Source organism: Schistocerca piceifrons, chromosome 5 (assembly GCF_021461385.2).
Source record: "Schistocerca piceifrons isolate TAMUIC-IGC-003096 chromosome 5, iqSchPice1.1, whole genome shotgun sequence".
NCBI lineage: Eukaryota > Metazoa > Arthropoda > Insecta > Orthoptera > Acrididae > Schistocerca > Schistocerca piceifrons.
In genome coordinates, this window is record NC_060142.1 from 127,006,435 (window position 1) to 127,034,242 (window position 27,808).

Sequence of the window (27,808 nt, forward strand, 5' to 3'; positions counted from 1 at the left end):
ATATCAGTACAAACATTCCTTACGGTGGACAACTTTGAAAACAACAGAATTTCATCAATTTAAAGGCTTTATATTTCAGTCTTTTGATCATTTAGGTTTCAAAAAATTTCCACATAGAGTTATAAAATCGTGTTCAAATTATTAATTTTAACCAACTACTGTCATCTCGAAGTGTCATAAGATTTCATCAAACACTGTTGGAAGTTACTGTAGGGTGGAAGTGTAGCAGCTTGAACCTGTTGCTGTATGTTGATGTAATGCCCAGCATGAACACACTGTCAGGTCTCGAAACCCGGACCCACAGTCTCACAGCTGCAAGGGTGGAGCTCTGTCAGCCAGGTCATGTAGGCACTGTCCTCCACTCCAGTGTTCAGCACTACAGTTCATCTTACAGTCTGTAATACGGTTGCTTTGCTTGTTTCATTCAATAACAAATCCACAAATAGTTTGTTAAGGATTGATGCCCTCATTAGCCTTTGTAAAACACAGCATTTGTCACAGAGTAGGCAGTACATAAGCATCCGGCTACAGTGACTGTATGAGCATTAACACTCTCTCAGAAACATTTATGCTGCAGATGTGCATCATTCATTCATTCAGCATCCAGTGTAAGGCAGGACTGCACATTGTTGTTACTGAATAAGTTCCATCCATTCCAAACACATTGGCTCTTAGATTTTGACTGTAATAAAGTAACACTATTTTTGTGTAGCACTCTCACTACAGTTTACACAATTACACTTTGCATTATCAGGATAGATTGAAGCATCAATGGACACATTATTTCCAATCTCCATTGTCTTTTCCTGAACACTTTCTGCTTGTATACTGACATCTCACCACAGTTTGCACATTGTACTGGCTAATGTTCAAAACTACACTTTGTTCTACCACTAACTACTGTTAATTTACAGTTACAGTTAGCTCAAAACCATTCATTCTGATTGCTGTCACTAACACATTTTGCAAGTAAAATCCATGTTCACACAAATTAATCATTTTCACCATTTTTTTCAATGTCAGTTTCATTCACATGAAATAGTTCATATTTTGATACAGTGTGAATATCAGTGTATGCATTTATTTATATTTCCTTTGACTTCTTAGCACCACATGTCAAGTTTTTCTGATCAGTTGATCCACAGGACTGGTATCCAGACTCTGATCTAACTTTACAATAATTCTCTCTAATATTTGTTAATTAAAATATCATGCTCTCATTTACTGCTGTCATTAACCTATAGCACCACTGCACATGTTCTTCATTTATAAAAAAATAAAAAATAAAAAGTGAGCCACAGTTCCTACAACAAAGTTAAATTGAGATAGTTCCACAATTATGCAAAAGCATGCACTCAAATGGCATGACTTCATCTAAATCTGATATCTCTTTTACACTTGAAATCCCAATATCATCAGAGATGACTCATGGTGCTTTTAAGGTACTAATATGCCACACACATGATCTTCCTTCTCCATAATTCTCTCTGAGCCTTTATTCTTGTACAGTTAGCATAACTGGATAACACATAACATATAAAGTGTTCTAAAATGCTTGTACACCTATTCTTTTAAGTGATGACTGCTAAACCAAAAATGAAAGATAAATGAAAAATTCTATTTACGGTCTCCTTCATTGTTTAACTTCTTTCCTTTTACTTCAGTCCATTATCTCACAACAGAAATATGAAGTTACTTTCTGTTGATATTCTTGAAGCATTTAATCCTCTGTCAAGTACAAACTTATTTGCAGAGATACATTTTGCGTTCTTGCTAGGTAATTCATGAGCAATGAAGTTACTACTAGTCATTTGCAACTACTATAAAAATGAAAATTCTTCAAACACTTACATACTAAACACAAACATGACATAACAAAGCAAGGAAAATTCTGTGTCTACTGTATCTGTGAAGAGCATCGGACCATCAGCCTAATTTCTCATTCAGCTAAGTCTTGCTGGGTGTGTTGAATAGATGGCTATATGGCAGGCTGGATAGAGGGATCGCAGAGGAGCAGTTCGGATTTAGAAGAGGAAAAGGAACAAGAGATGCTGTTAGCCTGTTAAGAACTATAGGGGAAAGATATATGGAAAAAGGTAGAGAAATCTTTGCTGTTTTTATAGATTTAGAAAAGGCTTTTGACAGAGTTCAGTGGAACAAGCTGATGGATATTTTGAAGAGGAAAGGAGTAGATTGGAAAGAGAGACAACTGATACAGAATCTATATTTACACCAGAAAGTAAGTATAAGTATTGGAAATGAAATATCAGAAGGAAGCAGCATTGAACGAGGTGTTAGGCAAGGCTGTTGCCTTTCCTCACTGTTGTTTAACGCATACCTTGTAGAGATTATTGCGAAAGGCTTAGATGGGAAAAGAGGAATGTGTATTGGTGGAAAGAGAATAGAATGTATAAGATTTGCTGATGACATGGTATTACTGGCAGAAAGTGAGTGGACGTGGAATATGGGATGCAAATAAACACAGCAAAAGCAAAGAGAATATTAAAATAGGACAATCTACCATTAGCCAAGGAAGTGCATTTAAATATCTTGGAAGCACAATAATTGAAAATTTGAGATGTCATCAGGAGGTGAAAACTCAAATTGCCATAGTGAAGGAGGAATTCCACAGAAAGGGGAGACTCTTATATGGCAAATTAGATGAAGGTCTAAGGAAAAGGCTTGGCAAATGTTTTATCTGGAGTGTGGCACTGTGTGGGGCAGAAACATGGACGCTGAGACGAGAGGATAAAAAAAGGTTAGAAGCATTTGAGATGTGGATGTGGAGGAGAATGGAGAGAATAAGGTGGATGGAAAGAGTGAGTAATGAAAGAGTATTAGAAAGGGTTGGTGAGAGAAGATGTCTGCTGAAGGTTGTAAGAGAAAGGAGAAAGAACTGGTTGGGACATTCATTGAGAAGGCAGTGCTTGCTAGCAGATGCTTTGGAAGGATTGGTTTGTGGGAGAAGACTGAGAGGTAGAAGGAGATACAAGATGATAGACAACATAAAGGGAAGAGGAAATTAAGCGGACCTGGAGAGGATGGCAGAAGACCAGACAGCCTGGAGAACTACCATGTGAAAACCTGCCTTTTGGCAGAACACTGATGATGATGGTGATGATGACCTGTATGTATTAATGAATACACATCTTAAAATCTATGTAATGGTACAGTCTATTTATCTTATTAGCTTCCAAATCTGCCAAAAAATAGCTACAATTGTGTGGTATGTCAACTATCTTATAAGGATCTGAATAAATCATTTGCCACTTCTTGTTCCTTTTATTTAAGCATTGATGACTTAGGATGCTTTTTAGCAACACTGGGTCCATAATTGGCAATTTACAGTTTATGCACGTTTCTCTTTGATTCCCCATTATACCATTTTCCACATTTCCTTACTAACAACTTCTTTCTCAGTCCTCGGGATGGAGTATGTGGTGTGAGAAAATGTTTCATGGAGCAAAACCTCAAGGTACATACTTTAATTGAACCTGGCCTTTCAGAAAAGATTTCTAGGTATTCCATTAATAGCTGAGTTAGATAATACTGTTTGTGTGCTATTTGAGTAATCAGATTCCTTCACCTTGGAGCTAATTAATTTCAGTCTACCAAGCTTATCCTTTTCTTCAGTTTCTGAATAATAATAATCTTTGTCTGATAAGTTGGTACTGATCTGTAGTGTTTGCAGCCCCTTGCACTTTATCTGGATACTCTCACATTATTTGCCACATATTGCTCCATTTCATACCATATCCAGTGCAATTCTCCTCCCTCTGTATTCTATAGCAAATTTCTCATTCAGAAGATCAAATCAAGCCTTTTTCTCATGAAGGAAATCACATGCCAGAATGCAGGCCACTGACAATTCTTTTACCATGAGAAAAGAGCATTTTGTGGCTTCTCCTCTCATTCTCATCTCCACCTGCATCAGCTGCTTAATAATTTGAGACTGTGAGCCAGTGGCTCCAGGCACCTTACAGTTTTGTACTGAATATGTAGACAGTTTCTGTGCCCAACTTATTGCTTTGAACACATTATAACTTAGGACACTGGCTGTCTCTCCTGTATCTATGTACTCATCCACAGGAATGCTACCTATTTTTACTTTTATAACTGTTTGTAACAACTCAGCTTCAGTGCTTTTGTGCTTGCGTTGTTCTGTTAGCAGTTGTTTCTGCGTAGCAATGCCATTGTTGTAGAACAGCATGTCTATGTTTTCATGCCTGCAAGGAGGTGTGCCCCTCTCCATCCATCGACCAACAGTGGGTAGAATATTGCGGTTGAATTTAGTTTGTTAGCCATGAGGGGCCCAGATGGTTTTTATCCATCACCTCCACTATTTGCACATTCTGGTTTGATTCAGGCAATTGTGGTTGATTTTTATGCACATTCTGCCCTGAATTCCTTTCATCATTTTGCTATGCATTGTTATTGTCACATGATGACTTTACATTTGTGTTCTATTGTGGTGCATAGCTATTGTGCCATTGGTTTCGACTACTGCACCACTGTAGGGTGTTGTTATTCGTGGCATTAAATCTATCATAATATCATTTACAGTTAAATCATGGGTGACATTTCCATTCAGTGGCCGCCCATTACCTTGCTGATGCTCAAATCTTTTTCCATTGCCATTGTTATGGTTAGGATTAAAGTTTTTTTCTTTCATGCTTGCCCAGAGATGCTTGGTTGTTTCCATGATCTTTACTTGTTTTCATATCATCCTGTACCTGTTATTAATGAAACAGAGAACCATTAAGTGAAAGAAAGGAATATTTTATCTTTGTAAACCATTCAAGTTCAGATACTGTGACATATTTTAAACTATTAACTGTGTATGTCACTTTGTGCTATTCTATTTATAGTGAAGATGTATACTGTGATCAGATATCATAAAATTTGGATGTAGAATATTTTCAGGGCTCATTTCAGATTTAGTGACACATGAAAATATACCTGAGTCAAAGTAGTGCCTAAAGTGATAGTTAGTCACTGCTACAGCATGTACTAGGCTGAGGGCAGGTCACAATAGGCAAACAGAACCCATTTAACCTACTGCTAGTAAGAGTATAGAAGTAGTGGTTCAGACAGCACATACTCTAGTGGATAGTTGGCTGCAAGCAGACAGAACAGTAATGGAAATGATATGTTCACTGCTGCCTTATCCTTTTGCTGGACAATTACAAATACTTGAAGAATGAGATAAAGAAATAAACAGGCAATTAAACCAGAAATTAGCCAAACATGGTAAAGAAAGGGACAGGCAATTAGAACAGAAATTAGCTGAACATGACAGAGAAAGGTACAGACAACTAGAATAGAAATTTCAAATGCGATGAGGAATGCAAAAGACCATCTGAACAGAAGCTAGGCAAGTGTGACATGAACTAATGTTACAAATATATGATCAGTACAAAAAGGTACAGTTCGAAATATCCAAAATGAAACAGACTTATCAGAATCTTCCAGATTGAGTTAGCAATCCTGCTACTCAAATAAAAACTTTACAGTCTTCATATACAGTGTTGAAAGATGATGTGCAAAAACTGAATAGGTGAATAGAGAACCTTGCAATAGTGTCTAAAGAAAACAGTGATCAACAATTAGCTGACCAGGCTACGAAAGTCAAGAAAGAGTTCAGTGACTGGCTAGAGGTGAAGGACAATGTGACTGAGGATCACATTAATACGAAGGTAAAAGATGCAATCCAGCAAGTGAGCAACAGCACAGATTTGAGTAACAATCAGGATGCTGAAGTGATTAAAACAAACCAGACCAGATAGATGAAAAACTAAAAGTTGAGCTATCACACTGAAAACATACATAGCAATGTGCATTTCTGATTTGGAATGAGAAATGTCAAGTAATAAGACAGTAGGAGGCAACACAGTACATCGAATTAACACATAGTAATGCACCAAGCATTTTGGGTACTTATGGACACCTGTATGATTACTGTACTGGGAACTACAGCCCACAAAGAGAACTACCCACACCAGCTAATGTTATGGGGGCAGCTCTGTCTGTGTTGAGTGTTATGGTAGTAGAAAGTCTTATCAAACATAAACAGTTTCAGGCATTTAGCACTGAAAAATGATACGTTTTCCTGGTCATTTTTATTAAAAGCTTTCACAATACACCACCCAGTACCTGGACACAAAAGCAAAAAGTGCAATTTATTGTTTCTCATGCCCAAGGAGATGCCAGAATGTGGCCCAACAACATGATAGGCAGATATCATACTATCAAATAGTTGAAAAGGGCATTTTTGCTCAACACTGGTTGCCCTGCATTCAGGAATGCCTGTATTCTGAGGTTTACAGCCCAGAAGTATATAATTCCAAGGAAGGAAGCTTATGAAAGTACTTTGAAAAGTATAGCAACAAAACAAGGTATTGGGATGAAACAATTACAAGCTGAGACATAATCAGGTTGTTGAAATTAAGAGTACCTAGCTATATTAAAGATAAGGTCATTAATGAGGATGACTTTGAGAAGTACCATTATGTGCTAGACACTGAATAATCTGCTGTGCTCTCGACTGTGACATCGTATGAAAATGAGCTCATGCACGTTGGTCCTTTATTTAAATCTCTGTATATACATGTTCGGCTTTAAATTTTGAATTCCAATATAGCATATCTCTCATCTTAGGATAGCTCAGTTTTATCCTCCAGTTTCAATGTAGGTCTGTCCTCACAGTTTCTCAGGTTTAACTGAATGTGCTTACTGTGTTCATCTTTTGGTCTTCTTCTCTGATTTTTATCTGCCATGCTTCCCTCCAGTACTAAATTGGTGATCTGTTGATGTCTCAGAATGTGTCCTACCAAAAAATCCCTTTCTCTAGCCAGGTTGTCCCACAAATTTCTTTTCTTCCCAGTTCTCCTCATTAGTTACATGATCCACCCATCTAATTTTCAGCATTCTTCTGGAACACCACATTTCTAAAGCTTCTATTCTCTTCTTGTCTAAATTGTTTACCAGCAATGTTTCACTTCTGTACATGGCAGCTACACTCCAACAAATACTTTCAGAAAACACTTCCTGACACTTAAATGTATAATCGATGTTAAAAAATTTGTCTTCTTTAGAAACACTTTTCTTGTCATTGTCAGTCTACATTTTATATCCTCTCTACCTTGGCAATCATCTGTTATTTTGCTGGCCAAATAGCAAAGCTCATTTACTACTTTAAATGTCTCATTTCCTAATCTAATTCCCTCAGCATCACCTGATTTAATTCGACTACATACCATTATCCTGGTTTTGATTTTGTTGATATTCATCTCGTACTATGCTTCTGAGACACTGTTCACTCTGTTCAACTGCTCTTCCAAGTCTTTTGCAGTTTCTGACAGCATTACAATATCATTAGCAACCCCCAATGATTTTAATTCCTACTCTAAATTTTTCTTGTTGTTCCTTTACTGCTTGCTCAATGTACAGATTGAATAATATCAGTGACAGGCTACAACCCTATCTCACTCCATTCTCAATCATTGCATCCCTTTCATGTCCCTGGTCTCTTATAACTGTCATCTGGTTTCTGTACAAGTTGTAAATAACCTTTTGCTCCCTGTGTTTTACCCATGCTGCCTTCAGAATTTCAAGGAGAATATTCCATTCAACATCATCAAATGCCTTCTCTAAGTTTACAAATGCTATAAACATAGGTTTGCCTTTCCTTAATCTGTCTTCTAAGAAAAGTCATAGGGTCAGTATTGCCTCACGCATTCTTTTCTTGGGAATTCAAAATGATGTTTCCTGAGGTTGGCTTCTATGTTTTTCCAATTCTTGTTAGCATTTCACAACAATGACTTATTAAACTGATAGTTCAGTAATATTCACACCTGTCAGCACCTGCTTTCTTTGGAATTGGGGCCAGTACATTATTTTTTAAGTCTGAGGGCATTTCAGCTGTCTCATACATGTTGCACACCATATGGAAGAGTTTTGTCATGGCTGGCTGTCCCAAGGCTGTCAGTAATTCTGACAGAATGTCGGCTATCCTTGTTTTGACTGAGCTCTTTCGTGCTCTCTCCAATTCTTCTCATAGTATCATACCTCCCATTTCATTCCTTTTATATACTTCTTTCACCTTTCAGTTTTCCCTTCTTTGCATAGGAGAGGTTTTCCATCTGAGCCCTTGATATTCATACAGAGTCTTCTCTTTTCTCCAAAGTCATCTTTAATTTTCCTGTTGGCAGTATCTATCTGAATCCATACATTTGTTCTGTAGCCATTCCTGCTTAGTCACCTTGCACTTCTTGTCAATCACATTTTTTTAGATATTGTTCAAGGAACATTTTGTACAGAGCTCTGCAAGAAGTCATTCTTCACATGTTCTACCCATGAATAGAATGAGTGGCAACATTAATAGACAAAGCATAAAGTAAGAAATACCTCTGAACAATACCTGTAAATATAAACATCACTTTAAAATTAAGGTGAAAGGAAAGTTACACCTCAGTAGATACAAACTAAGATGCTTTTAATTTATGTGGTTAACACTAGGCTTTTGAAGTAATTTACAAAAACATTTGCATATTAAAATAAATATTCATGCCATAAATATTCAGTTGACACATTTTTTTGTATATTCTGTGGCAGTTTAACAATGTCCATATCATACCAGTTCATCAGCATCACCTTCAGGAAGCACTGAACCTCATCTTTCATCTCATTGTTGGAGCAGAACCACCATCCAGCCAAATATCCCTTTGACTTAGGGAACAGGTAGTAGTCCCTTGGTGCCAAATCCAGATTGTATGGTGGATGATGACATTCCAACCAAACTTTTGCCAGAGATAGACAGTTTGACGGGTGATGTGTGGGTGGACATTGTCATAGAGAACCCTAGTGCCCTAACTCAATGGTCCTCTCTCTGGTTCTGAATTGCCATTCTGAGTTTTTTCAGTGTTTTACAGTGTCTGTCAGCATTTACTGTTGTCTCATCAGGGAGAAAGTCAACCAAATGTACATCTTTTTGGTACCAAAACACAGTTACTGTGACTTTACTGGCAGGCTGTGTCTGAGTTGAATTCTCATGGGTTCAGCAAAAAGAGATGCCACCACTCACATGACTGCTATTTTTTCTCAGGTGTAAAGTGCTATGCCCAGATTTCACCACCAACAACAATTGAGTCCAATAAGTTGTCCTGTCTGTCTGTGTAGTGGTGAAGAAATACATGGGAAGAATCGGACATTGCCGTTTGCAGTCATCTGTCAGCACATGAGGTAGCCATCTTGTGCACACTTTCTGATGTTGCAACTTTCACATTAAAATGATGCCTTTGGAAACCTCAGGAACCAAAATGCAGAGACCATCCAGATTAATCCTCTGAACTTCATGCATGAGCCCTCAACATTTGTAACTCTCTCTTTGGAAATTGAGAGCATGCTGCTCCTTTCTTTGTTGTAAATTTCAGTGCAAGTGGCTGTAAACTCTCTACACCATTTGCGAACATTTTTTACACCCATGCATGACTGCCCACACACTTCCATCAATTGGCAATTAATTTCAACTGGCTTAATGCCTTTTGCTTTCAAAAACTAAATAACTGCATGAACTTCATACTTGGTGGTAGCTTTGAACAGAAACTCCATTTTGAATGGATGCCAAGCCAAGACTGAGCATCCAACCAAGACATGTGTGTTCTTATTTGGGAATAATGGAAAGACCAATCACAAAAGAGTAGCCAACAGCTGTACAAACAGTTTCTCTGCATCCCAAATGTGTTTGAGACCTTTCTTTTGGGATTGCTCATGTATAACTGTGAAGCACTATGTAGAAAAATCTACACAAGCATTCAGATAGCACAATGAGATCCATACAAGATAGAAGTAATTCCCTTAATTATAGGTGTGTGTGTTTTTTTTTTTTTCATGGCAAAATTTATGCAACATGATGTGTAAGTGAATGAAATAAACTGAAAGCATCCAGGCCAAAAATGTTGTTGGTATTCCACCAACTAATGACCAAAAAGGAAAATCCATTAACACTCTTATATGAAACTTCAACCTGAAAGGTTCATCATACCTGTAAATTATATCCACTGTATATCACAATTTTCTTGAAAAAGAAAGATGATCCAAGAGCTAAATGCTTATTCCAATTGTTAACTGATGTAGAAGCTCCTACGCCCACTTAAAATACTATTGCTTTGTCTAGCAAGTTTTGTGGATCACCCATTTCTGGATTGACTAAAGGTAGAATTTTATGTACTGAATCACCATTGTCCAGCTTCTTACCCTTAAGAGAAGCACGGGAATTATGAGCACTGCTAATGTGACCACATTTTGCACAATAGAAACAGATTTTTAATCATGGTGTGGCTGTGGTACAATATGTTTTGTATGAGATGGTAATAATACTCAATGCAGTGAGTATGTGATGCTGTACAGTGATTAGAATTGGCAGAGGTTGATTTCTGAAATCGAACTACAATATGGAGAACTCATTTATCTATTTTGTTCCACAGTGGAGTACTTCCACGACATCTGTTGTTTACAGCTGCTGTCTGCAACTGTAGCCTGCTTCCTTGCTGGCTGAGCCAGTTGGTCATCTCATGTAGCCATGTGCAGTGCTGAAACTTTATTGCATTTCTGAGAATTTCATCCCAAGATGGAGCAAAAACTTGAAAGTTTGAGGTAGGCACTCCATTGTCAAATGTCTAGCAAATAACCTGCTCCATGATTTTATGGAATCAGGATTTGTATTGTTCATTTGCACACACAAAAAAGATGAATCAAACCTTTAACATCTGATACCCAGTCATGATATAATTCGGATGGCAACTTCTGACAATGATAATCCTAATCTGTAAAACAATATATCTCATTTGCAACTATAACACTCTGTAAGCATTTCACAAATCCTGGAGAATGACACCATGATGGGATCATCATGAGTATCTAATTTTCTGATATGACATGGTGCATCATGTGATGATTAGGAATATTTACTTTGAAAATAGCCAAATGATATTGCTGAGGATGTAGCAGCCATGGCTGCTATCTGTTGCAGAAGTGATGCCATTTGTTGGTTCGTTCGTAGTGGTCTTCAGTCCTGAGACTGGTTTGATGCAGCTCTCCATGCTACTCTATCCTGTGCAAGCCTCTTCATCTCCCAGTACCTAGTGCAGCCTACATCCTTCTGAATCTGCTTAGTGTATTCATCTCTTGGTCTCCCTCTACGATTTTTACCCTCCATGCTGCCCTCCAGTACTAAATTGGTAATCCCTTGATGCCTCAGAATGTGTCCTACCAACCGATCCCTTCTTCTAGTCAAGTTGTGCCACAAACTCCACTTCTCCCCAATTCTATTCAATACCTCCTCATTACTTATGTGATCTACCCATCTAATCTTCAGCATTCGAAAGCTTCTATTCTCTTCTTGTCCAAACTATTTATCGTCCATGTTTCACTTCCATACATGGCTACACTCCATACAAATACTTTCAAAAACGACTTCCTGACACTTAAATCAATACTCGATGTTAACAAATTTCTCTTCTTCAGAAACTCTTTCCTTGCCATTGCCAGTCTACATTTTATATCCTTCAACCATCATCAGTTATTTTGCTCCCCAAATAGCAAAACTCCTTTACTACTTTAAGTGTCTCATTTCCTGATCTGTTTCCCGCAGCATCACCTGACTTAATTCGACTACATTCCATTATTCTCGTTTGCTTTTGTTGGTGTTCATATTATATCCTCCTTTCAAGACACTGTCCATTCCGTTCAACTGCTCTTCCAAGTCCTTTGCTGTCTTTGGCAAACCTCAAAGTTTTTATTTCTTCTCCATGGACCTTAATACCTACTCCAAACTTTTCTTTTGTTTCCTTCACTGCTTGCTCAATATACAGATTGCATAGCATCGGGGAGAGGCTACAACCCTGTCTCACTCCCTTCCCAACCACTGCTTCCCTTTAATGTCCCTAAACTCTTATAACTGCCATCTGCTTTCTGTACAAATTGTAAATAGCTCTTCGCTCCCTGTATTTTACCCCTGCTACCTTCAGAATTTGAGAGTATTCCAGTCAACATTGTCAAAAGCTTTCTCTAAGTCTACAAATGCTAGAAACGTAGGTTTGCCTTTCCTTAATCTAGCTTCTAAGATAAGTCATAGGGTCAGTATTGCCTCACGTGTTCCAACATTTCTACGGAATCCAAACTGATCTTCCCCGAGGTCGGCTTCTACCAGTTTTTCCATTCGCCTGTAAAGAATTCGCATTAGTATTTTGCAGCTATGACTTATTAAACTGATAGTTCAGTAATTTTCACATCTGTCAACACCTGCTTTCTTTGGGATTGGAATATTATACTCTTCTTGAAGTCTGAGGGAATTTCGCCTGTCTTATACATCTTGCTCACCAGACGGTAGAGTTTTGCAGGACTGGCTCTCCCAAGGCTGTCAGTAGTGCTAATGGAATGTTGTTTACTCCCGGGGCCTTGTTTCGACTTAGATCTTTCAGTGCTTTGTCAAACTCTTCACGCAGTATCATATCTCCCTTTTAATCTTCATCTACCTCCTTTTCCATTTCCATAATATTGTCTTCATAACTTCGCCCCTGTATAGACCCTCTATATACTCCTTCCACCTTTCTGCTTTGCCTTCTTTGCTTAGAACTTGGTTTCCATCTGAGCTCTTGATATTCATGCATGTGGTTCTCTTTTCTCCAAAGGTCTCTTTAATTTTCCTGTAGGCAGTATCTATCTTACCCCTAGTGAGATAAGCCTCTACATCCTTACATTTGTCCTGCTTAGCCATTTTGCACTTCCTGTTGATCTCATTTTTGAGACGTTTGTATTCCTTTTTGCCTGCTTCACTTGCTGCATTTTTGTATTTTCTCCTTTCATCAATTAAATTCAATATCTCTTCTGTTACTCAAGGATTTCTACTAGCCTTCGTCTTTTTACCTACTTGATCCTCTGCTGCCTTCACTATTTCATTCCTCAAAGCTACCCATTCTTCTTCTACTGTATTTCTTTTCCCCATTCCTGTCAATTGTTCCCTTCTGCTCTCCCTGAAACTCAGTACAACCTCTAGTTTAGTCAGTTTATCCAGGTCCCATCTCCTTAAATTCCCACCTTTTTGCAGTTTCTTCAGTTTTAATCTACAGTTCATAACCAATAGATTGTGGTCAGAGTCCACATCTGCCCCTGGAAATGTCTTACAATTTAAAATATGGTTCCTAAATCTCTGTCTTACCATTATATAATCTATCTTAAACCTTTTAGTATCTCCAGGCTTCCTCCATGTATATAACCTTCTTTCGTGATTCTTGAACCAAGTGTTAGCTATAATTAAGTTATGCTCTGTGCAAAATTCTACCAGGCGGCTTCCTCTCTCATTTCTTAACCCCAATCCATATTCACCTACTACATTTCCTTCTCTTCCTTTTCCTACTGTCGAATTCCAGTCACCCATGACTATTAAATTTTCATCTCCCTTCACTACCTGAATAATTTCTTTTATTTCATCATACATTTCGTCAACTTCTTCATCATCTGTAGTAGCTTACCCACACTCCTACTTTTTTATTCATTATTAAACCTACTCCTGCATTACCCCTATTTGATTTTGTATTTGTAACCCTGTATTCAGCTGACCAAAAGTCTTGTTCCTCCTGCTACCGAACTTCACTAATTCCCACTATATCTAACTTTAGCCTATCCATTTCCCTTTTTAAATTTTCTAACCTACCTGCCCGATTAAGGGATCGGACATTCCATGCTCCGATCCCTAGAATGCCAGTTTTATTTCTCCTGATAACGATGTCCTCTGGCGTAGTCCCCGCCCGGAGATCCGAATGGGGGACTATTTTACCTCTGGAATATTTTACCCAAGAGGATACCATCATCATTTAATCATACGGTAAAGCTGTATGCCCTCGGGAAAAATTACGGCTGTAGTTTCCCCTTGCTTTCAGCCGTTCGCAGTACCAAAACAGCAAGACCATTTTGGTTAGTGTTACAGGGCCAGATCAGCCAATCATCCAGACTGTTGCCCCTGCAACTACTGAAAAGGCCGCTGCCCCTCTTCAGGAACCACACGTTTGTCTGGCCTCTCAACAGATACCCCTCTGTTGCGGTTGTACCTACAGTACGGCTATCTGTATCATTGAGGCACGCAAAGGCACGCAAGCCTCCCCACCAACAGCAAGGTCCATGATTCATGGAGGGGGGGGGATTTGTTGGTATTGCATGATTATATGTTGATGGTGTTGCTCCTCGAGGAACTTCAGCAGTTCTAGAGTTGTGGGGTTCATCTTGTAGCACTGTGGATTCAAACACAATGAGTGAATGAATGAATGTACAGTATTGTTACCGCTGTTGTGATATGGTGCATGTCATGTTTATTGAATACCAAGCACAATAATGGATTACACAAAATGTAAGTCCAGCTGCACAGGACCAAGTTCAGATGTAGTCCTTGGTAAACAGCAAGCAAGAGTCTAGCCAACACAATAATCTGTGGTGAGTCTGTGGAATATGCAAAAGTTGTCATCAATGAAGCAGCCGCAGCATAGTGATGTATTATCTAGCTAGCAAGCACATGAATCTGGTTGTGCTTTGCAGTATGGGCCTATTTACACCACTGTGGAAACCACTATTTAGTACCAAATAACTTTACTTAGAACCAGGAGTGTGTCACTGACTGTAGTGCCACTCTTGCTGTAAGCCACTGCAGTAGCAGCACATTGTGGTGGCATGATCTGATAAACATTGTAGTCTAAGAATTTATTTTGATGTTGTTGTTGACAGATACAACATTTTTCATAGTTTGTAATTTTCATTTAATGTGTTTCCTTTAAACTGTAGTATTAGTATATTTAAATATGAATTGAAATATGAATCAAATATGCTAAATGTATATAATGATGAAAACTCGTAGTCATCAATATTTACACTTTATTTATATAAATATTGGAGAATGTACAAGATTATTATTGTCTATTATTAATATTTTCAATATGTTCCATTGACATTTTGTACAATAATGCTAGTCAAAATTCATCATTTCTGTAAAATGTTTCAGGGAAAGCAACCAAGATGTTTTAGACTTTATGGATCAGCATAATATTACAGAAAGCAAATATCTTGAAAGTTATTATATACAAAGGATTCTTGGCATTGCATCAGATCTCAATGCTAAGTCCATAGTGTGGCAGGAGGTCTTTGACAATGGAGTTGAACTTAGTGCTGACACTATTGTCCAAATTTGGAAATTTGGCCGAAGAAAAGAACTGAATGCTGTAAGAAATTTTTCATCTTACATGTGATTTTCAATAGCAGCTAGAATTTATTTAAACATTAAATACAAATGTGAACTGTTTTACATTGCAATTTAAAACAGATCAATTAGACACTATTAAGCTCCCTATTCATTGTCTCCAGAAGAGCTACCTGCAGTAAATTAAGGAGTAAGCTGTGTATTTCTGTTCAACTTTTTTTTTTTTTTTTTTTTTCAAACAGACAAAAATAAGAGAATGGTCTCATTTTTAACACCAAGCAACATTTCAGTTTGCATGAAGCTAATAACATACAAGTGTGTATGTGTAAAGAACTACTTATAGTGAATAAAACACAATTGACATGCATGTTATTGTCAAAATAAAATAAGAAAAACAACTGAGGAGTGATTTGATTTTGAATCCTCAGTTTTGTATTGCTGTCAAAGAAAAGTGAAATAGACAAGAAAGAGGAATGATGCCTATAATTATTTGTACATGAATCTTCATATAAACTACAACTGAACATATGATTGGCAGGAACAAGCAGTTCTCCCTCATTGATTTATTCAGTCACCAAGTCTGTTCTATAGGTCTCAACAAGGACAAACCTCAGGAATGTGGTATGAACAATGACATTCATAAAAAAGGTATGGGGCTGTTACAAATGGAATTCATTATAAACTATCATTTCACTAATGTATCCATTGGCATCCACACCTGTAACAGTAGGAAAACATAAATTGTGGAAAGGCAGGAGGGGTGCAGGGGGAGGGGGGGGGGGGGGACAAGAAGTGGGGTAAGGGGGGACAAATTAAGACTCAGAACTGAATGTGTTATATCATACACTGGAGCCCATTATTTTGTCACTGTTCTCAGCTGTGAATTCTTTGCTATAGCTCTAAAAATGGTCTTTGTATTTCAGTCTTTGTTAGTTTTGATATTTGACAATATTATGAAAAGGACAGTTGCTATTCACCATATGGCGGAGATGCTGAGTCACAGATACGCACAATAAAAAGAGTGCCAAACAAAGCTTTCGGCCTGACGGGTCTTCATCAGAATTAGACAACATACACAAACACCATCAAGCAAACAGAACTCATACACACATGGCGACAGTCCCTGGCTGTCAGAGACTGTGATCACAAGTGTGTGTGAGTGCGCGCACATGCGTGTGTGTGTGTGTGTGTGTGTGTGTGTGTGTTTTTTCATTATTCTGTTGTCACTCAATCCTGGATTTTAAATTGTTTTAGTTTTGATATTCACAATTTTATATCAATACTTACTGCATGGTATGTGAGAACATTGATAAAACTCTCATCTGCTAACTTGATGTGTATAATAATAGATAGTACAAACACCATTTTAATTGTTTTTCCCTTATAAACAGATTAGAGTTAAATGAAACACAAATATGGAGAAAAGATGAATAGGTCCTAGATTCAAGTGCCTAGTGCCAAGAAAGGAGAGATTTGTCTGATGCAGAGGTCAGGATGTAACATATTTAACCACATTATGAACAATGCCACCATCACCAGTAATACCTCCACTTCAAAAGCTGCCACTCATTCCATACCAAGAAGTCCCTTCCATACAGCCTAGCCAACTGTGGCCACTGCATCTGTAATGATGAGCAGTTCCTCTCCAAATATAACAAGGGTCTCACTGGGGCATTCACAGCCTGAAATTACCCTCCCAATTGTACAGAAACAGAGCTCCCATGCCTTATCCCTCCAGTCAACCACTACTTCCCAAAGTCCACTGTCTGACCACAAAGGAGCATTTCTGTCATGATGCAGTATCACTCAGGACAGGAGCAGGCAAATCATATTTTCCACCAACATTTTTACTACCTCTTGTTGTACTCCAAAATGAGGACTGTTCAACCTGTTATACTTCCCACCCCTCCAACAGTGGTATTCCATTCCCCACTGAACTTACACAATATCCTTGTCTGTCATTATTCCACCCCTGCTCCCAGCTCCCAACCCCTTGCCTCATGGTTCTTATCCACGTAATAGACCCAGATACAAGACTTGACCTACACATTCTCCCTCCACCATGTATTCCAGTCCAGACACAAGCATCACCTACCCATCAAAGGTCGGGTTACATGTGACAGTTTTTATGTGATCTAGAAATAAGCTCCAGCCACAGTGCTGAGTACTATTTGGGTATTACAACCGACATGCTGTCTGTCCACATGAATGGCCACTGAAAAGCTAGGGCCAACAGACAGCTGGACCATCCAGTTGCTGACCACTCTGCCCCACACATTATTCTTAACTTCAATGACTACTTCACAGCCTATGCCATCTGGATGCTTCCTTCCAAGACCACCTTTTCTGAACTGTGTAGGAGAAAACTCTCCCTACAACATATCCTACATTCTCGTAACCCACCTGGCCACAACCTTTATTAGTCACTGTCCTTCACTCACCACCTCCTTATCTGCTCCCACTCCAGCATTACACAGCCTTCTATTCCACCAACACTCCCACAGACATTTTACTTCTCTTCTTTCCTGCTCCATTTCCCCCCACCTTTCCCCCTCCTGAATGCACGAAGCTGTCCTACCGCTTCCCCACCATGTGCCTGTGTGGTCCCTGTATGCTTCCGCAAGCAGCAGTCTTCTGTCCCCCACACCTACTGTGCTAACCCTCTTCCTCCCCACCCTGGCCTGCTTAGTAGCCCCCCCCCCCCCACCCCCCACCCCACCACCACCACCACCACCACCACTACCACCACTACACAGGTTGCTTCTCCCATCATGAACATTTGCTCACAGTCTGCCCTTGGTGGTCAGATCGTGGATCTGTGTGTGTGTGTGTGTGTGTGTGTGTGTGTGTGTGTGTGTGTGTGTGTGTGTGCAACAAAAATTAAAATGCATTAATTTTACTGATAAAATAGGATAATTAGTAAACAATAAACACATAAAAACAGCAACATGAAAAACATTTAGGTTCCAAAGAGTAACTGTAGCAGGAATGATAACACACTGAAATTGGTATAAATGTTGTATACAAATAGTTCTCCATAGCTCCCATGAATTTTAGGAAGTTTATGATGACTAAAATGTTGACACTGGTTACATATTAGCAATTTATTTAAAAATTAATAATTCCAGAGTGTTATTTAGGTTCATACATGTTTTCGAAATGAAGCATGATAACAGTTCATCATAATTAATTTCAAATAAATCTTACTACACAGCCAATTTTGACTTTTTAAACACTCTGAAGTTCCTGATGTTGAAATTGTTGGTTGTCAATGTAAGTGATTTTCTTAAGTGTGGGAGAAAACACAGCAACTATTGATTAACAATATTCCACATTCTATTCGCTCTATTAGACACTAGTTTGAAACATACAATGCGTGCACAGACCACAAAATTATCAAACAACTAAACATTTATAATTATTTTAGCCATGGTAGAGTATTTAGTAAATGATATGTTGGGCTGCCTTGATAAAAATCACTTCAAGCTTCTGTAGAGCATCAGTAATCCAAGGCACAAAGATCGTATTTTGCATACTTTCACTCCGTGTTTTCCTATGGAAATATGGTCTGATATAATTTAGTTTAGTTATTTTTATATTCCATGGGTCAAAATTGCAGTCTCTTGCTATGATATCAAAGGAGTCATTATTACACTTACATTACAGTTTCTCATTGAAAAATATGGCAATGTCCTGATGATTTACATGATTGTGTCAGTTTTTTAATTGAGTTAAAGTAAATAAAACATATCATGTCTCTGTGAAAGTAGTCTCCACTCCTCCTTTCATAGTTATGAACCTGATTGCTCAATGTTGAAAATTCTTGGTGGGATTTTAGAAAGCACACACGTTCACAAATTTGTAAGTGAAAAGTGTCATTATTTCAAATTCTTTAAAGATTTTCCTGCATGGAATTCTATGAGGGAGACTATCATAATTCTAATAGCTCTTTTGTTCAAGTATGTTTTGCCATACTTGTTTCCCCAGAAGGTTACACCATATCTGAGAAAGCTGTTAATATATGCATAGCAGTTGCATAACAGTGATTCACTGCTGCATCATTCTTAGCACATAACATTTACTTAGTTTTCTGTTCAGAAGAGTGGGGACAGTAGGTGAGGTCAGTGCTTGAATACTGATTGGCCCAGAAGTCAGAACATGTGCAGTGAAGGCAACAATAAAACAAAGAAAAGAAGAGAGACAAAAGGAAGTAAAGCAAAGTGTATAGACTTGTCCAGGATGAAATAACAGCAATATGGAAAGGAAAGGATATATTGCTATTTACCTTATAGTGGAGATGCTGAGTCACTCCCCCCCCCCCCCCCCCCCCCCACACACACACACAAAGACTGCTAAATATTAAAGCTTTTGGGCAAAGTCATTTTGCAGTAGAAAACACAACTGTCACAGTCTAGTGCCCTGAGACAGTGGCCACGTGCATGTTTGTTTTCTTCTGTAGAATATGGAGTTCATCAGAAAGCTTTAATATTCTTGCAGTGTTTTTCAGTGTGCCTGGATTTGACTCAGTTCCTCCTCTATATTGTGCTTAGCAATCTGTACTTTCCATATTGTTGTCATACCATTTTTCCTTATTTGTGACCAAAGTATTATCTGTAAACTGTTTACTTGCCTCATTTATTGTCTCAAGATACTTTCTGCTGTAGATCATCCTCGGTGCATCCTTTTATTGAAATGCTCATATCGTCAGCAAACATAACTGCATCTGCTGTCATCAAATGGTGTGGCAAATCATTTATTTATACCAGGAATAACAGATATTCTAACATGAAATGCTGAGGAACTCCATAACTTTTTTTCTTTTTTTTGTGTAACCTGAAAGTTGTTCCTTACCTTTATGACACATTTGTACTCTATGAAGTCAGTCAGAGAGATAGGGCTTCAATCAATCCTAGGCCAATCCCCAGACCTCATAAAAACCTAGTTTCATAATCAGTAAGCATTGCTGATGACATCACATACCTTGGATTAATCTAAGAATATCCCACAGCTTAATTGATTCCTATCAGAGGCAGTTAGGACCATTCTCATGAATGTTGCTGTTGATCATTTTTTGTAATCCACTCTGAGCATTAGTCAGTATTTTATTTTTATTCAGTAAATCAGCTAATCTTTCATACATTACTGTTATGGTTGCCTCCAAAAATACTTGTCAATAGTGCCAGTGGTTTATGATTATTTATGTCTGATGAACTATTCTTTTTATGGAATGGATTTATTACAGATAGTTTAAGCTGTGACGGAAACACCACTATACTGAAATTGTTATTAGTGATGTCAGGATAGCATTTCTTACTCCACACTCTTTTACTGGGTACAGAAACATTGTCTTTTCACTGAGTGCTACTTCTACCTTTTATCATTTGAATTGCACACATTTTTAATTGGGTTTGTGCTATGTTTGTGTAATTCTCATTTAATATATTGGCAATCTGTTGAGTATCATCTATTTCTTTCCCTTTACTTTTAATTGTGAGATAATGGGTCTTAGTTTTACAATTTTCATGTTATTACCTATAACCTTCCACATTGATTCTGTTTTGTTGCTTCCCCTGCTGTTGTATGAATCATTTTTCAGACTTTGTGCTATCAGCAAAGCTTTTCGATAGACACCTCAGTATTTTCTAAGATGTGTTTTTATAGCGTTCATTTTGACTTGTCTGCTATGGTTTCTAAGGATAACTGCTGATTTTTTATCCCATGTGTTTGATTTTTCAGTGATTTTAATTATTTTTAATGGGAATGCCACATTCTACATCATCATTTTGGTCTCTGTGCCAATGCATCCATTCTAGTATAGTATTAAAAATACTTGTGTTGTTGTCATTAACAAATCTTATCTATACATATTTTTCAACAATTGCACTTTTCTCATTGTTGTCAATCTTTATTACCATTCTTTATGCCATATGGTCAGAAAACTAGTATTTGTTAATTCAATATTGTACTCATAGTCCTGTTTGTTGATAAACATCTGTTATTACATTTTCAATAAACAGTACCACAGTAAAAATTCACAATGGGGGCTATGATCTCTTAGCAGCAGTCTCCATTTACCTGGTTATTAAATATATGGGTCATAATGGTGACATTCTAAATAAATTCGTGGACACATGTCTTTTAGTTTTGATAGAAACTTTTAAATAAAAACTATCAACTTTTCCAAATAATCTGAACTAAAACCACATTGTGCTATGTCAAATGAATTGCCTGTTTGCTCTAGATTAAGAGATGCCAATCTATAATTACATTTTTAACAATCAAAGCCAGTACATGTTTTTGATATTACAATTTTAGTAAAGTTACAATTACTGAAATTGATTACAGATCAAATGTCATGCCATGGTGTACACAATACATAAGAAAAGCACATTGGCTATTCAGGAGAATAACATTTTAACTTTGAAAGTGCAGTAACAATATTTTTAATAATTTGGAATTATGAAATTATAATTTAACATAAAATTACTTCTTAAAATTATTTACTAAATTTTCTATGAATTTATGTAGGTTGATCAACAATGTAGGAAAGGATAGAATGCTACTTACTGTAAACAAGATATGACAAATTGCAGACAGGCATGGTTAGAAGAGACTCACATGTAGCATAGCACAGTATTTGTAAGAGAGAGAGAGAGAGAGAGAGAGAGAGAGAGAGGACCCCCCCTGCCCCCCCCCTGCCCCCCCCCCCCCCCACACACACACACCACACACACACAAAGCAAGCACCCCTCACACATGCACACGACTATGAACTCCAGCATCTTGGGCCGGAATGCAACATCATGTGGGATGCAAGCAGCAGTTTGGAGGGTATGGGGAAGAGGAAGGGGTAGTATTGTACAGGCGGGGAGAGAGATGAACGCTGTCTGGTGAAGTGGTGAAGTGTGCAGGGACTAGACTGCCAACTTGCACAGCATCAGGAGGCTGTGGTGCAGGGAGGTGGGGGAAAAAGGAACAAAAAAGGGGAGGAATGGGTAAAGACAGCCAGATGCATTGGCAGAGGGCTACCAATAAATGTGGTTGGAGATGAGAATGGGTAGGAGATTATACGACTGAGGGGGTGGAAACTGGTGGCTGTAGGGTATGGGGACAGTATGTTACTGTAGGTTGAGGCCAGAATAATTATGGGAATGAAGAAAGAGTTGTAAGGATAACTCCCCTCTGTGCACTTCGGAAAAGCTGGTGGTGGAGGGAAGGATCCAGATGGCTCAGGTAGTGAAGCAGCTGCAGGAACCTGTGTGTTCCATACTCAGTACTCATTAATACACAACACAGAAACTTCCCTGTGATTACCATTTAAAATGACCTCCAGTTCACACAGTTTACTGTCTATACTTTGCACATTTTGAGGCAATGTATAGTTTCACTTATTTCACTTCACTGAAGGATCCACAAACCATAATAAAATAATGAAAATATGATTTTTCATAACTTACACCTTAACTCATTTCACTTCCTTGGAATAGTTCATGGAATACATGGATAAATTAAGGAGTGAAGCAGTTGAGGATCAAGTAGGTAAAAAAACAAGGGCTGGTAGAAATCATTGGGTAACACAAGAGATATTGGATTTTATTGTTGAAAGGAGGAAATATAAAAATGCAGTAAACGAAACAGGCAAAAGGGAATACAAAAGTATAAAAAATGAGATTGACAGGAAGTGCAAAATGGCTAAGCAGTAATGGCTAGAGGGAAAATTTGAGAATTTAGAAGCATATATTACTAGGGGAATGGTAGATGCTGCCTCCAGGAAAATTAGAGAGACCTTTGGAGAAAAGAGAACCATCTGTATGAATTTTAAGAGCTCAGATGCAACACCAGTCCTAAGCAAAGAAGGGAAAGCAGAAAGGTGGAAGGAGTATATATAGGGTCTACGCAAGGGACATGCACTTGAGGGCAGTATTACTGAAATGGAAGAAGACATAGATGAAGATGAGATGGGAGTTACGATACTGTGTGAAGAATCTGACAGAGCACTGAAAGACCTATGTTGAAACTAGGGCCTGGGAGTAGACACCATTCTGATAGAAATACTAATAGCCTTGGGAGAGCCAGCCGCAAAAAACTCTCGCATCTGGTGAGCAAGATGTATCAGACAGGTGAAATATCCTCAGGCTTGAAAATACTAACGTGAATTCTTTAAAGAAGAATGGAAAAATTTGTAGAAGCCAACCTTGGAGATCAGTTTGTATTCTGGAGAAATGTAGGAACACGTGAGGCAACTACGACGTGAGGCACACTATGACTTCTTATAGAAGATAAGATACGAAAAGGCAAACTTACATTTATAGCTTTTGTAGACTTACAGAAAGATTTTGACAATGTTGAATGGAACACTCTGTCAAATCCTAAAGGTGGCAGGGGTAAAATATAGGAAGCGAATGGCTGTTTAGAATATGTACAGAAACCAGATGGTAATTATAAAAGTCAAGGGGTGTGAACGGAAAGCCGTGGTTGAGAAGGGAGTGAGACAGGGCTGTATCCTATCCCTGATGTTATTCAATCCGTATATTGGGCAAGCAGTAAAGCAAAAATAAGAAACATTTTGAGTAGGAATTAAAGTTCTGGCAGAAAAATAAAACTTTTGAGCTTTGCCAATGACGTTGTAATTCAGTCAGACACAGCAAAGGACTTCGAAGAGCAGTGGAATGGAATGGACAGTATCTTGAAAGGAGATGTAAGATGGACATCAACAAAAGCAAAATGAGGATAATGGAATGTAGTCAAATTAAATCAGGTGATGGTGAGGGAATTAGATTAGGAAGTGAGACACTTGAAGTAGTAGATGAGGTTTGCTATTTGGGGAACAAAATAACTGATGATGGTTGAAGTAGAGAGGATATAAAATGTAGTCTGGCAATAGTGAGAAAAGCATTTCTAAAGAAGACAAATTTGTTAACACAGAGTATAGATTTAAGTGTCTGGAAGACTTTTCTCAAAGTATTTTCATGGAGTGTAGCCATGTATGGAAGGGAAACATTGATGATAAACAGTTTAGAGAAGAAAACAGAAGATTTGAAATGTGGTGCTAATGAAGAATAGGTAGATCAAGTAACTAATGAGGAGGTACTGAACAGAATACAGGAGAAAATAAATTTGTGGCATGTCCTGACAAGAAGAATGGATTGGTTGTTAGGTAGCATTTTTAGTGAATTATACTTACACTGAGGTCACAAAAGCCATGGGGCACCTCCTAATTTCACATTTGACCTCCTTTTGCCCAGAATAGTGCAACAACTCAACACGGCATGGACTAAACAAGTTGTTGGAAGTCACCTGCAGAAATACTGAGTCACATTGCCTCTGTAGCTGTCTGTACTTGTGAAACTGCTGCTGGTGCAGGCTTTTGTGCACAAACTGACATGTTCATTATGTTCCATAAATGTTTGATGAGATTCATGTTGGGCGATTTCAGAGGTCTAATCATCGTTCAAATCGTCCAGAATGTTCTACAAACCAATCAAAACAATTGTGGCCCAGTGACATAGTGGATTATCGTCCATAAAAATTCCATCATTGTTTGGGGACATGTAGTCCATGAATCACTGCAAGTGGTCTCCAGGTAGCTCAACATAACCATTTACAGCCAATGATCAGTTCAGTTAATCCGGAGGACCCAGTCCATTGCATGCAAACACAACCCACACCATTATGAAGCCACCACCAGGTTGCACAGTGCTTTGTTGACAACTTCTGTCCATGGCTTTGTGGGGTGTGTGCCACACTCAAACTGTATCATCAGCCCTTGCCAAATGAAATTGGAACTCATCTGACTAGGCTATGTGTTTCCAGTCTTCTAGGGATGAATCAGTATGGTCACAAGTCCAGGAGAGGCACTGAGGGCAATGTCATGCTGTTAGCAAAGGCATTTGCATCGGTTAACTGCTGACAAAGCCCATTAATGCCAAATTTAGCCACACTGTCATAACGGATATGTTAGTCGCATGCCCACATTGAATTCTGTGGTTATTTCATGCAGTATTGCTTTTCTGTTAGCACTGACAACTCTATGCAAATGCTGCTGCTCTTGGTCACTAATTGAAGGCCGTTGGTAACTGTGTTGTCTGTGGTGCACAACAATGCCTGAAATTTAATGTTCTCAGGACACTCTTCATGCTGTGGATATTGGAATGTTGAATTTCCTAACAATTTCTGAAATGGAATGCCCCTTGCATCTAACTCTAACTACCATTCCGTGTTCAAAGTCTGTGAATTCCCATCATATGGCCATAATCACCTTGGAAACCTTTTTGCTTGAATCAACTGACTACAAATGACAGCTCTGCCAATCCCCTGCCCTTTTCTACCTTGCATACGTGATTCAACTGCCATCTGTATATGTGCATATTGCTATCCCATGACTTTTGTCACCTCAGTGCATGTGTAAGAGTGACTATGCTAACAGTTTTTTAGTTGCAAAGGAACTTAAATATTATTTACCTAAAAGAATTTGAACATGTAGGTATTGCTTCTATGACTCCTAGCTGTGTTACTTGTCTTCTGAGATCAATATCAGGACTATTTCATTCACTGTAGGTGCATTATTTTCCTCACTTCATGTATTTCAGTAGCTTCGTGCTTATACAAAATTCACACACATTTACACACAAATTTATCTTAACAGTATCTTATATCTTTCTCTGCCTCATCTTCCAGTCATACCAATTTACTTAGGTCATCTTGAAAACACTTTATCCATAAAACATTTATCATGGCAAATTTACTCTCTCTCCTCTCTCTCTCTCTCTCTCTCTCTCTCTCTCTCTCTCTCTCTCTCTCTCTTCTTTTTTAAAAAACTTGTATATGAATTTAAAGCAGGGGATGACATAAAATTGAGTTATTCTGATGACTCACATTATATAGTCTTTTTATGTAACTGTTAAAAACTTTTTTTAGGTAACTGCTGCTGGTCACTACACATTGCTGTCGCAGTGCTACTATCTGGACCGCTTCAGATATTTTGGAGGAGACTGGCATAAATTTTACAACTGTGAGCCACTGGATTTCTCAGCAGACAATGTATCCCAGTATGATTTGGTGATTGGTGGGGAGGCTGCAATGTGGTCAGAAGTAAGTAAGCCATAACTCTGACTTCAGGAAAACTCTTTCACATTTAGTCAGACTCGTTATTTTCTAATTGTCTTCCTATTTATCTAAGGAAAATATTAAAGTGTTTCTATTGTGCACTTGAGTGAACACACAACTGTCTTCACTAAAGCATATTATTATTGTTACTACTATTACTACTACTACTACTACTACTACTGCTACTACTACTATTATTGTTCTGCCAGTTTCACACCCACAATGTAAAACATATCATCCATACATTGTTTTTTCACATTTTGGTAAATAATTGATGATGAATGATGTTGAATGAAACCATTGCATGAAGTGCAGCAAATTTTTCAAAAGTATGATGTCCATTGAAACTTCCTGGCACATTAAGCATGTGCTTGAACCAGGACTTCCACCCTTATCTTTGCATATACTCAATTTTCTGTCTGAGCCATTGAAGAAGATTTCTTGACGGAACTAAAAATTTCAATTTTACAGTATTTGTTGTGATCATTCTTGTGTGTGATTGTGGGGCGATAGTGACATGGTTTCCTAGCTGCTTACTAATGTGTTTTTTACTGCACTTGGTAGTTCCTCTTCTTAATGTCAATTTTCATGTAATTATTCTTGTTTAGTAACATGATTGTTAAATGATGAACACAGCACCATAACACTTGAAATATTTCCACATTTATTAGAATGATAAGCTTTTACTTACGAATTTATATAGTCCACATATCACAGATCAGCACCTACATTACACAATTACTGAACAATTTCATTATGAAATTAGGTTATATAGTAAATGTTCATATGAACAATTTGTATCACATTTGCAAATTGGTAATTCATAACAGTGTGAACACAACGTAATAATACATTTAGCTGGAATCATTTAGCTGACCTACAATACATTTTTCAGTTGGGAGTGGCTATAAAATGTGAACCAGTTGATTACTTAACCCAAACTCACTGGTTTTGACATGCAGCTGATTACATGATGTTTACATTATGAATAACTGCCACAGACTGAAGGAAGCATTGACCTGTACATATACACACATCAAAATAAGTTTTGAATCACCTAGGTTCCGAGAGTTATGGAACCTGTGGTAACTGCAACCAGGACAGTTGCAGGACAGCAACGACAGAAGGTGTGGTGGGACCTGCGGAGAGGCCCGTGAACAACAACACAACGGAAGAGGATGGACACGACCAACGTAGGACGGAATGAATACAACAAACCCGAATAACAGAGTCACAAGGAAACAAACTTGTACACGAACCAGGAAGTAAGCAGTCTAGTGCAAGGCGAGGTGTAAACCGACATAAGCGAGATTAGACTGACTAGCTGAGTGAGTGGCCGGCATTTAAGTACGCTATCAGGGGCACCGCTATTGGCCGCTGGGACCACGTGTTCCACTGTGGCACCCCCACACTAAAAGCGGGCCAGGAGGCACTTGCCGCCACAGCTGAAGGCGCGATGTT

General features: G+C 38.2%; 1 protein-coding gene across 1 annotated transcript in view; it reads left to right on the forward strand.

The window, feature by feature from the left end:
- Positions 1 to 27,808, forward strand: part of LOC124798667 (beta-hexosaminidase subunit beta-like) — a 68,754-nt gene that overhangs the window by 33,716 nt on the left and 7,230 nt on the right. The window contains exons 5-6 of the mRNA XM_047262167.1: positions 15,047 to 15,263; positions 26,159 to 26,332. Of these exons, the coding sequence (XP_047118123.1) occupies positions 15,047 to 15,263; positions 26,159 to 26,332 (391 nt within the window). The remainder of the gene's footprint in view (positions 1 to 15,046; positions 15,264 to 26,158; positions 26,333 to 27,808) is intronic.